Source organism: Drosophila albomicans, chromosome 2L, assembly GCF_009650485.2.
Source record: "Drosophila albomicans strain 15112-1751.03 chromosome 2L, ASM965048v2, whole genome shotgun sequence".
Taxonomy (NCBI): Eukaryota; Metazoa; Arthropoda; class Insecta; order Diptera; family Drosophilidae; genus Drosophila; species Drosophila albomicans.
The window spans coordinates 22,586,613-22,599,044 of NC_047628.2; the positions used below are offsets into that span (position 1 = coordinate 22,586,613).

Genomic DNA, 12,432 nt, shown 5'->3' on the forward strand with positions numbered 1-12,432 from the left:
GCTTCACATACATTTCCATATTCTATAATTTTTCAAACTAATTAACAGTCATATTAACGATCTCTAAGTTAATATGTTGTATAATTAATGATATATAGCAACTACATTTAACGACTGCGCTACTACCAAGCTCTGTTTAGAAACAATTAAAGCCGTCGTCAAGTATATTTAGAGACAATTTCAGAAATCTCGTCATTATAGGGCTGTCATGTGATCCAGATGGTCATTAACCTGAGTTATTGTCGAGCAATATTTAAGTTCACTTGTGAAGATCATGACCCATGCATAGCTTGTTGCAGCAAAAAAGCACTGAGCTTACTCGACTTGAAAACAAAGTTGATTTCTTTGACAAAATATATAAATATTTAACATGTCTAGAATGATTTCCAGGAGGGCAAATCTCTATTTATTATTGTACAATTAGATACGAATTGAACAATTCGTTTGACTTCAGCAATTATTGATGTTTCGTGTAAGAATAATTCGGAATGTGCGCGTTATTCTCTGTATTTTCCTGCGTCTGCTTATCCTTAGGCGTCTCGGGATCCTCGCGTTCCTCCTCCTCATCAATGATACTAATGTCACGTATAGAAGGACGATGACTGCGCCGCCAACCCGTCAAGATCTGAGGCTGCTTCGTCTTCGTCAGCATTCTTGTACCTGTCACGGAGATTAAAATGGCGCCCAGTGGAGCTGTGAGGATGATGCTGAGAATGCAAATTGTCTGCACAGTCTTGGCCCATTTGATTTCATTTTCCGAGGCTTTATCGCCCAAATGCCTTAGCGCCACAGGTCCCAGGGCAGCCTGAACTGTTGCCTTGGCCATCCACGAGAGACCCACAAAGAACTTCTCTTTGATATTGAGACGATCGCCAAAGGCGATACCAGCAGTGAGAAAGATGCGTATGATGACGCCCGAGAAGATGCAAGCAGCGCCAGTGTAAAGCAAACTCGAGTCCAATTGCCTTATCTTGATCGTGGCACCAGTTAAACCAAAGAGAATGGGCTCAAAGATCATCCAGAAGATCTCGAAGCCTGTGCCCACCGGATTGTCATCGATGGTCCAGCCATCCTTGCACCAGAAGTAATTCGAAATAAACGATGAGAAGACCACAGCTAAGGGGCCGGCACCTTCATAGCCAAGCTTGTCACTGCCATATATGGCCACCAGGTTGCCAACGAAGAGAAGAAGAGTACGCAGTGGCACCACATAGGCGTCGCCCTTCTCGGGAAAGATGCGCGCCAACAAACCCCAGATGATGCCAAAGCCCAGGCCGCCAATGATGCAGACAGGCACCTGGGAGATTAGATAGAGTTGTCCCCTGTCCGTAAACATAATCGTGCTAATGATGCCGAAGACGGCCACAGAGATGGCATCGTCGACACCTGAGACGGCGACCACAAGCGTTGGGATGCCCTTGGTTACACCATATCCTTTGGTGCGCAACCGGAAGAGACAAGGCACAACGACTGCTGGAGCAATGGCTGCCATAATGGATCCCAACAGACAGCCCCAGATCCAGGGCAGATCGAGCAAGTAGTGTGACATCACAGCTATGACACAGAACTCGACGAACCAGGGCACAATACCCAGCTTGAGAATGGTCTTGTAGACCTTTTTAAAGGCTTCGGGATCCATTTCGAGGCCAGCTCGAGTCAGAATTACGGTGAGTGCGAACTTGCGACAATGCGCTGTCACCTTGGAGAAGTCGCCATCGAGATTGACCCAGCCAAGACTCTATAAAAAGGAAAGAGATAATAAGTAGAGAATTGAGAGACAATTGAGAGCCGAACTCACCTCGAATAATACTCCCACCAGGAGCATGCCGATAAGGCGTGGCAATGTCGTCAACGACATCAGATAGCCACCGAAATTAGCCGCCACTGTGAGCACAACCATGCTGAAGAGCTGCCCGCCAGGGGCAGCAGAGTCGCCAATGATCACAAATGAGATAATCCAGAGTAGAGCACCAATTGCAGTCAATGCAATCAGGCGCGAGAATGTCCTAAACGTGGGACACAGTGGGAAGGGAAAGATCTTTTGCCAGAAAGGTGGCTCCCAGGCCTCATTGGGTTCTTCGCCCCGAAATTTGAGGCAGAAATTGTAGATCCATGATTGCTCCACATAGTTGCCATTGTTGTCCTGTGATCCCAGCACACTTTGCAGATTATTGTACTTGGCATTGAGCACGTCCAGCGCACTCTGTCTGTAGTTCTCTGTGGGATGCGATGGAGATAAAGTTGTATAGACATTAGTTATATAGGCTTAAGAAATTAAGGCAGCTTTTAGCGTACGGCTCTAATTGAATGATAAGTGTGGCCAAGGCACAACAAAAACATTTATGAAGAAGAAAAAGAAGTTGTATGTGGTCAACATATTTGTGGTATAGAAACTGGATATTAAATGCGAGCTGTTAATTGAAAATGTCAACCGTTCGCTATCAAATTCAATTGACATCAGACCCATAAGTGTTGATTATTTCATTTCGGTCCCTTAATACTAATTAGCAGTGCTAAGATTTCTTTATTTTGACCACAAATAATATTGAATGCTTCAATTTTAAATATTTAAACTTGAAATATTTGTTCGTCTTGTAAAAGTTTTACACTTTGCTCCCCAAAAAAGAGAAAAACAACTCAGTCTCAGCTGTGCAAATACTTTATACGCAAAAATAATTCTTGCTTCTGCAAAGTTTACATAACTTTCACTAGAGATTCGCATTGCTGCTTCTGCATTCATTAGCAGGCTCATTAAGAAGCCGTTCGTAATATGGTTACCAAACAATTCATTACAATATCATTGTACAAATATTTCATCCACGAGTTGCCATTAATTGTATTTTACGGCTTATGGAGTCGTAAATATGATAAACTCGAAGCAAAGTCAATATTAAATGGAAAAAACTTATAAAGTTCCCAACAAGTATTTAATAGTCTACAATTAAGCGTTTGCCTTAATAAATATACGACTTATTACGCACATTATTTGTTAAGTATATTACATATCTGCGACTACTAAAAGCACTACCTCTTAATGAAAAATCTTCCGAGGTGTTTGGCTAAATTATTTATCTACACAAGATCAAAATGGTGTTTCTGTGTTTCTTCTCTAGATGCCGAAAGCTTTGCTCCAGCTTACCATATTAATTAAGATCTAATCATTATTATTCATGAGAATAACGATTTGGTGTCCATGAATCACACACATCGCTTAGCCCATTAACAGCTCTGGGTGTCATATGATACGCAATGAGCGCAACACAAAAAAGAAACCGCATAATTGTAATTAACAATGATTACTTCTATATGGCAAACTTGTTCTGGAATTTGAATTAAATACAAATGAATAAACAAATTCATTTTAATTGCTATTGCCAGCTACTTGAAAGAGATTATCAGAGCAGCTAAAAGCACTACGAATGCTTCTTTGACACACATGTAACTTGTTTTCGGAAGTTCAGAACAAATGTTGAAGATATGTTTAGTAACTTTCCAACTTTTTTGTTCTTCCTTAAATGTATATCTTAAGATTTGTATCACTCATACGCCTGGTTGGCGGCAACCTATTGCAAATATCTACATTTTCTTTTAGTTTCCAAGTCCAACATTATTATCACTCATACGCCCGAATGGCTGCAACTTACCGTTGCTATATGTCGACATACGATCGCTATCATTGTCATGCGCCAAGGTGTCTTTCAGAATGCTTCTCCTGCGTCCAGGCGGTCCTATTTCCAGCGGTGAGTTTGCTGAGCACTTTAAAAATATAAGTAAACAAAATATTTCAAATTTAATAGTCGCGTGAATCCAAACGGCAGCTGACTGGGCTGACTGATCACTTGATCGGCTCGATGAGCACTTGACGAATTGCGCGCATCATTAAGAATGTCGTCATTCGCATAAACGAATTCACATGAGTTCCACTGCAGTAGGGTCATAAAACCAAAAGTTGCAATCGACAGCAGCGTCACATCGTAGAACTCACCTGGGATATTTTACGTGCATGACTCTGATCAAAGGCGGGATTATCGTAGCCAAGCACTGGGCCCTCGGACACAATGCTGACCCGTCGTTTCGGCTGGCTCTCGATCACAATGGTGCTCTTGTGATTGCCATTTGGCGAGGGCGTCTGTGTATCTCCCGCATTGACCACGGACACCGTGCTGATGGGAAGGGATGTGGGTCGCGCGGGAGGGGAGCTGGGATTAGCTGAGCTGCCCTCTTCGTTGACATTGGTCGTCATCGTTGGGTGATTCGCTTGGACAGGTAATTTAATGGCTCAATGCACTTTATGGCTCGACAACAATCATAACACACACTCAATCACACCCATTCACTTATCCACATTCATTTACAATTTAATTCAATTCGATACGCTACGATTCGATGCGATTCGTTTCGATTCGATTCGAAATTGAAACGGATGCGTTACCCGAGTTTTACGACTATCTCGTTCGGCGTTTAGCGATCAAATAAATTCATCAGCGATCATCGGCAGCTGCCAAAGCTCAGCTCCAACCCTGCTTTGCAGTCGCTGCCTCGCTTTATGGGTGGGGTGGGGGCTCGCTACACTCGCTATACACCACTGATTGCGTGTGTGAGGCGTTGGGAAAAGCGTTAACGCTTTACGCAAATATTATAATAATATTATTGGCTATCAAATAAAAATTAACAGCAATTAGCTTTCATTATTTCACACGCCGACAGGTGAGCTCCAGCTGGGCATGGTCCATGGGCATGTTCTTCGCCATCTCCATCTCCATCTCTTGTACTCCAGTCTGTCCCGACCCAGTCACAGCATTCAGAAGCCAGCAGCTGTCGGTCCGTCCTCTTTGATCCGTCTGTCGTTTTGTTTGCTTTTTGCTACTTTAAATGTGACGCATTTTATCTAAACAAATTCACGTGAGCTGTCTGTAGACAATCGTCTCATAATAACGAGGCTGAATTAATTATTTAATGAAATTTGTTATTGGTTTTGTTTTTTGTTTTTGCTTTGTTCTTTCTTTTGGATTTGCTTGTTTTTTTGCTGCTCTGCAACATATTCCGTTGTTTGAGCAGTCTTTTTATGAAACTACCCTGCACAGCAATCGTTAATAAAGCTGTATTATTATTAAATAAAATAATACACATTTTAACTTAAATCCTTAAGCATTTGTGATTGATTTAACTATGCTGAACAATTAGAATTGCATTTACAAAATAAATGCGCCTCTCGTTTCTAAATTGGATGTAATTATAATTATTTAACGTCAACAAAGCTTCAAAATCATCTCTCAGCTAATTACAGGGTATATCTGTGTCGCATCTACACCCACTCCATACGTTTTTTTTCTGTGTGTGCTCTTTTTTTTGTATATTTTTTCACATTGTTTTTTTTTCTGTTGTCATCAAGTCATGCGGTTCTTTGGATTAAACCCAACAAAACATTTCGACCCATGTGCTCTCCTCTGACTGGTTCGACATTTTTTGCGCTGTGTCATTTAAATCGTTAATTATACAATTTCATTATTTATCGTTCACTCGCTGAGTTAATCTCGATTATCAGCTCATATTCGCCCGTACTATATGTGATACCCAGGCCGAAATACTAATTATCCAACAGGTAAGTTTTGTACAGTTTTCACAAATTGCATGAGAGAGATTTTCACGCCCATCGGCATGAGTTTGTATTTCCGAATTTAAATTGCTGTATATTGATGTAGTGATATTTAAAACAAATTAACAAACAAACAAAGTTGTAATTGGGTTAAAGTTAAGCCACTTTGAAAGTACAGTCAAGCCTCATTTTATACAACACTTTAATTAATGAATTCAATTCATAAAATAGCAATAGAGGGCGGGAGCTATTAAATATTTGATTGGTTTTGTGTAACGGAAATTAAATTTAGTTTTAACTTTGAATATAAGTGTTTTAATATTTTTATTTAATTTGTAATTTATTTTTTTCTTTTCACCAACACTCCTATTACTCTTTAGGCACAGTACCGTAAAGTATGCAACACAAAATTATATTACAGAAGGGCTTTAGCGGAGACGTGAACCCAACTTATAAAATCACTGATGAGTGAAAGATGGAAGAAAATTTTTAAGTATAAGAGATTATTAACAAGGTAAGTCAATAGATCACATCTTTAAATGGTTTAAGATACTCACTGTGCAATACAAAATCATAGTTTTCATTTCCATTTCAAATCAATTTGTCGCATTAATTATTTTTAACTTAATATTTATTTGGAATGGAAATCCATATATGTTTAGTATGTAGTAAGTACGTAATATAACAATCAACATTATATCTTAATCCAACAAAAAACTGGAGTTTGGTGCAATGAAAACCCAAGCGAGAGGGGTTTTACTTACTTGCGGTGTATGATAGGTTTGTTAAATGCGCATTATTCTGGGTATTATCGTGAGTCTCCTTATCCGTAGGCACTTCGGGATCTTCACGTTCCTCCTCCTCATCGATAATGCTAATGTCGCGAATGGAAGGACGATGACTGCGTCGCCAGCCGGTCAACACCTGTGGCTGCTTCGTCTTTGTCAACATCCGTGTGCCCGTCACGGAGATTAGAATGGCACCCAATGGAGCTGTCAGCACAATGCTAAACACGCAAATTGTCTGCACAATTTCGGCCCAGTTGCGCTCTTCGTCTGTAGCATTTTCACCAAGATTCTTTAGTGCCACAGGTCCCAGCGCAGCTTGAACCGTTGCCTTGGCCATCCACGACAGACCCACAAAGAATTTCTCCTTGGTATTGAGGCGATCACCAAATGCGATGCCAGCCGTGATAAAGATGCGTATTATGACGCCTGTGAAGATGCAGGCAGCGCCTATAGAGACTGTGTGCGAGTCCAGCTCGCTGATCTTGATCGTAGCACCAGTCAGACCAAACAGAATGGGCTCAAAGATCATCCAGAAGATTTCAAAGGCCGTGGACACAGGATTGTCATCGACATCCCAGCCATCCTTGCACCAGAACAGATTCGATACGAACGATGAAAAGACGACAGCCAACGGTCCGGCGCCTTCAAAGCCGAGCTCTTCGCTGCCATAGATAGCCACCAGGTTGCCGGCGAAGAGCATGAGAGTACGCAGTGGCACCACATAGGCGTCGCCCTTCTCAGGAAAGATGCGTGCCAAAGAGCCCCAGATGACGCCGAAAGCGAGTCCACCCAGGATGCACACAGGTGCCTGGGCAATCTGATAGCCCAATCCCTTGTCCGAGAACATGATAGTGCTCACAATGCCAAAGATGGCAACAGAGAGAGCATCATCCACTCCAGCCACGGCGACCACAAGAGTGGGAATTCCTTTGGCAACGCCGTATCCTTTGGTGCGCAGACGGAAGAGACATGGCACAACGACAGCCGGTGAAATGGCGGCGATAATGGCACCCAGAAGGCAGCCCCAGATCCAGGGGAGATCGAGCAGATAGTGGGACATTATTGTCATGACAGCGGCCTCAACAATCCATGGTACAATGCCCAGCTTGAGAATGGTCTTGTACACTTTCTTAAAGGCTTCCGGCTCCATTTCGAGGCCAGCTCGAGTGAGGATAATGGTCAGCGCGAATTTGCGCAAATGTCCCGTCACTTTGGAGAAGTCGCCATCGAGATCTACCCAGCCAACATTCTGTAAGAAAAGAAAATGAATATCTTCGTGGTTAGTGTTATTAAATTTAAACTCACTTGGAAGAGTATGCCAACGAGCAGCATGCCAATGAGACGTGGTAACGTGGTCAGGGATATTATGTAGCCTCCAAAGTTGGCAGCCACCGTGAGCACCACAAGACTAAAGAGTTGCCCGCCAGGAGCAGCTGTATCGCCAATAATCACAAACGCCACAATCCAGAGAAGTATGCCTAAAGAAAGTTGAAGAGTTAAATAATGAAATTATAGAGGTGGAATTCTATTACCGATGAGAATAAGCACAATGAGACGCGAGAATGTCCTGAAGGTGGGGCAAAGTGGATAAGGGAAGACCTTTTGCCAGAAAGGCGGCTCCCAAGACTCGGTTGGTTCCTCGCCGCGGCATTTTAAGCAGAACGAATACATCCACGACTGCTCCACATAGTTTGTGCTATCGTGTGAACCGGGCTGCTGATGTCCTTGGTACTTGCCATTTAGCCCGTCTATAACGCCCTGTCTATAGTTATCTGGAAAGTAGGAAGGCAAGATAAGAATTACGCCGAGTGTCAAGCACTGAGAGCCGAGTGCAGGAGACCTTTGATTACGCAGATCGATATCAAATGACGTGTTTATCGTCAATTAGCATGCAATTCGAACTGTGTCTGACTGGATCGTCAATAAGAACACGCAATCATCAAGACATGTGAGAGAGCTAAGCGAATATGATCGACTATGAGATATGCATGGAAATGTATTAGCTATTAATATAATTTACACAGTTTAAATGAACAATTTAAATGTAGTCGTAGTTCGCTCTATATTATAAGTTAAAGTCATTTCGAAATTTGTAAGAACAATGAAATCTGTTTAGAAAAATTACTGTCATTATTGCTAAAGACAATATTAGTTTTCTCCGTCTATTAACATGAGCAATAGTTTATATAAATAAATCTGAAATAATTCCGCATTAGATTTCTGTCCTTTAATTTGTGCAATTAAATTAAAGCATTATACATTATTCATCTTTTCATATTTAATAATAAGTCTGAATGCAATAATACGACTGAAGAATAAGTACAATAGATGAGTATAGTTATGATCATTTTTAGTCAAAGATAGTTAAAGGCAATTGCTGAAACGATATACCCCCAATTAGAGCTCGACCTGTTGCGATTGTGTCTAGTATGTTTTGCGAGCTGAGATTGGAAATAACTCTCTAGACTGCTAATTGATAATGTTGACGGTGTGATGGCAAATTAGATTGGACAATAGCAGAAGCACAAGTGCTCAAATAGAAACGTATTTGCTTTTTGCAAAACTGACACTCTACTAGACAACAATACTCCTATTACGTATTTCGTTTGGCCTTCGCAAGTTCTTTGAAATATTAGCGCCAGCTAATATGTTTTATGGAATACTCCAAAAATAGAATAAATAGAAATTTTTCAACAATTCTGCATCCTTCACTTACCAAGGCTATGCATAGATCCTCGATCGCTTTCATTGTCATGCAGTGGTGTTTCCTTTAGAATGCTTCGCCTCCTCGCTGGTCCAATATCGGTGTGCGAATGTGTCGAGGTCTGCAGTTGGAAGAAGAGGTTTTATGATTAAGGGTTTGATTTTATTGATTTTGATTTGAAATCGCAGCCGATTAACAGCTCGCTCGTTATCGAGGGGCAAATAATCAATATATGAGCTGGATTATGACTGTGCTTAGAGATTGTCGATTCAACCGATTTATGACTGCCAACAAATCCAAATTTACGACAGCCAACACAGCTCGTAATCGACACAATCGACAACTCACCTGGGATATTTTACGTCTGGGATTTTGCTCAAATGCGAGATTATCGTAACCTGCGGCGCCCACATTCATCGGGGCATCGGAGATAATGCTGACGCGTCGCTTCGGCTGGCTATCGACGACGGTCTTGTGATTGCCATTGGGCATGGGTGACGTGCGGATATCCGGCACGGGATGAGTATTAACCGTCGTCACATTCAGCTCATCGCTGCCCCCGACTTCTCCAGTTGCCGTCATCGTTCTGCGGTTCAAAAAAAAGATGCACCGACTCTGATCAGTTTTCGGTTTGATTTACGAGCACTGTGAATAGCGAGCGTTATTCGATTAAGTGTACGGTTATACGGTATTCAATTATCACGCCCCCGAGCTGTTAGCGACTTTTACAACTATCTCGTTCAACGTTTCGCGTCGAAATAAATTCATTATCATTCCGCATTCGCGATTCAGATCGACATTCGGTGGGAGTTTTGCAGGGCCAACACAAGTGTATGAGTGAGTGTTTTGTGTAGGTGTATAGGTGTATAGGTGTGTGTGCGAAATCCACAGAAACGTGTGAAAGGGCTAAAGACTAAGACAAATATTTAAATTTAAATTCATAACTTAACTCAACAATAGCAATAAATATTAACAACAATTAGCTCCACTTACAGTACTATAACAAATGACACATAAGCAGATGCAAACATCATCACATAATCGCATTGTAAGTAATGTTGTAAATAATGTTATTCAAATAAAAATAAATATATTCAATAAGAGATCTTTGTAGAGATTTTTAAAGAAGATTTATGCCCAAATGCTGCTATATTCCACATAGAGTTTCGATCTTCAACAACTGCTTCTTTAGGAATCTGCTTTTTGCAATTCCTTATATTCATTGTCTTTATATATTATTAATTTATGCATCCTAAACAGGCTGAACTTTTGAATACATTTCATTATTTCGACATTTTATTCTGTTGACATTTTGTAAACACAAACAGAAGCCATGTGACTTTAATCACAGCTGACCAGCTGATCTAATTTTGGCATAAGTATACGAATTTAGTTAAATTCGAGATTGTTAATTTGTTGTTTATACAAAAGTTACTTTGTATACAGATAAACAATCATACATAACTGGAAATTAGAAATAAGATACAGGGTATTCTACACAAATTTAGGTCACAAACAATTACAGAGTAATTCTACTATATATGCACTTTTGTGAACCCAATTTAATGTCCATGCCAGCAATAAATGCTTTTGTAAGTTAGTCATAGATTTGTCATAAAATTTAATTGCACAATTGTGTCATACTGTATGATGAAACTGATTTATAGGTTTTGTTACGACCTCCCACCAATTTGTAGATGTTCAACAAAGTTATAAAGGTAAGAGAGATAAAAAATTGGCATGGCAATAAGCAAAAGGAACAGTTCCTAAAATAACTTTACTAAACTTTAGTCAATTATTTCTATTTATAAGTCGCTTTGAATGCCATAAGTTTAGTTGCAAATCGCATTGAATAGGTATTCATAAAACATCATTTTATTAATTTATTAGCTCTTCATTCATTGGACACGCTGCCAATTATCAATATAGAGCCAAGTCAAACACGGCTAATAAATCAATTGTAACTTAAATATAACCGACGACAACGTCGCATGCAGCTTGTTTATTTGATTCACGCTCTGATTAAGCCACCAAAATACAAATATACAAGTAGTATGCTTATAAGATGGACTCTATTAGTATATTGTATAAATTGGGCAGCAATCAATGTATTTATATTTGCAATGACATCTGCATAATTGACCAGGCACGTTCAATGTTTTTCAATTTTCACCTCAAATTAACGCCATTTCGCATCCCAGTTGATATTGACGAAATACGCGGGTAATTCGCAAAAATTGATACCGCCAATATTTATGATCTCAACTGATTGGAAGCCGCCGGTTTTCGTTTGCTTTGGGCCAACACTCGTGCTCATGATTTGATGCTGGCCAAAGGCATCGAATCACTGCTGCATGCAAATTTCAGTCTGGCTAAATTTGCATAGCGAGTAGAGAAATCTATGTTGAACGATACTAAGTACTTTCAGTTAAATTTTAAGGTAAATCTACAGCAAACTTGAATTCAACTTTAAAGGTATTTTATTGAAAAGCTAAATAATAAGACAACTAATATTCTGTTAGTTGAGAAGTCAGTCTGCAATCAATATTTAATCAAAATCGACCACATGCTAAGGACAACAACTCCTCCTTTAATGTGTCAGTTGAATTTAATTTCAATTGCAACTCCGTTCTATTCATTAGTTAATACACCCCACTGTGTGGGGGACTTTGGGATTGGGTCTAATTGACAATTGTCTGGCAAATGCGATGACAAACATTCCTAGTCGAGCATCACGTGCAACTGCGACGAGAATGTTGAACAAAGCAGATTAATTAGCATGTCGGTGTAATTTGTAAAAATTGCAACCATTTTGTTGTTGTGGCTTTTCAATAATAATACTTGAACTTCAGTTTCAGTTCAGATATTGATCAATTTGTTGACACCTTGCCTTGTAAATGCCGTAAGTTAACTAGAGCATATACAACAATTACATTTTCTTTTCGTTTTATAAAACCTTTTCTTTTTTTGTTTCGTTTTGTATTTTTGCATATTCGTCGTAATACCTTTAGCTAAATTCCCATTGTGTGCTCGAGCTTAACTGTGAGCCCGTCTATATAAATCGCATCGCATTGCGTCGACACTCGGCTTCGGCTTCCAGCGCCTGACCTTGTCGGAGGTGGCATACCAAAAGAAAAGAGCGCGTCGCATTGGCACCGAAACGAAAAATCACTTTACGTGACATGTTTCCCAATATCAATATCGTGTAACCACTGGGCCAGTAGACCATTCGTCCAGTTGTCCAGTCGACAAGTCGAACATTCGACCAGTCGTTCAGTTGGCCGGTTGTCAATAAGCAAATTTTCACGCTTACTTAGACGCGGGTCAACTGCCCTAGTGGAAGT

The 12,432-nt window shown here is 40.4% G+C and overlaps 2 protein-coding genes across 2 annotated transcripts; both read right to left on the reverse strand.

Annotated features, from left to right (window-relative positions):
* Positions 1 to 324: 324 nt before the first annotated feature.
* On the reverse strand, positions 325 to 4,471 carry LOC117565391 (sodium/hydrogen exchanger 9B2-like). The gene is made up of 4 exons (XM_034244472.2): positions 3,986 to 4,471; positions 3,645 to 3,756; positions 1,799 to 2,217; positions 325 to 1,738 (listed from the first exon to the last, which is right to left on the reverse strand). The coding sequence occupies exons 1-4, from the start codon at positions 4,241 to 4,243 to the stop codon at positions 458 to 460; spliced, it is 2,070 nt and encodes a 689-aa protein (XP_034100363.1). The 5' UTR covers positions 4,244 to 4,471; the 3' UTR covers positions 325 to 457.
* A 1,738-nt stretch (positions 4,472 to 6,209) lies between these two features.
* Positions 6,210 to 9,857, reverse strand: LOC117563318 (sodium/hydrogen exchanger 9B2-like). The gene is made up of 5 exons (XM_034241578.2): positions 9,437 to 9,857; positions 9,101 to 9,209; positions 7,917 to 8,156; positions 7,690 to 7,862; positions 6,210 to 7,633 (listed from the first exon to the last, which is right to left on the reverse strand). The coding sequence occupies exons 1-5, from the start codon at positions 9,668 to 9,670 to the stop codon at positions 6,353 to 6,355; spliced, it is 2,037 nt and encodes a 678-aa protein (XP_034097469.1). The 5' UTR covers positions 9,671 to 9,857; the 3' UTR covers positions 6,210 to 6,352.
* Positions 9,858 to 12,432: the final 2,575 nt, after the last annotated feature.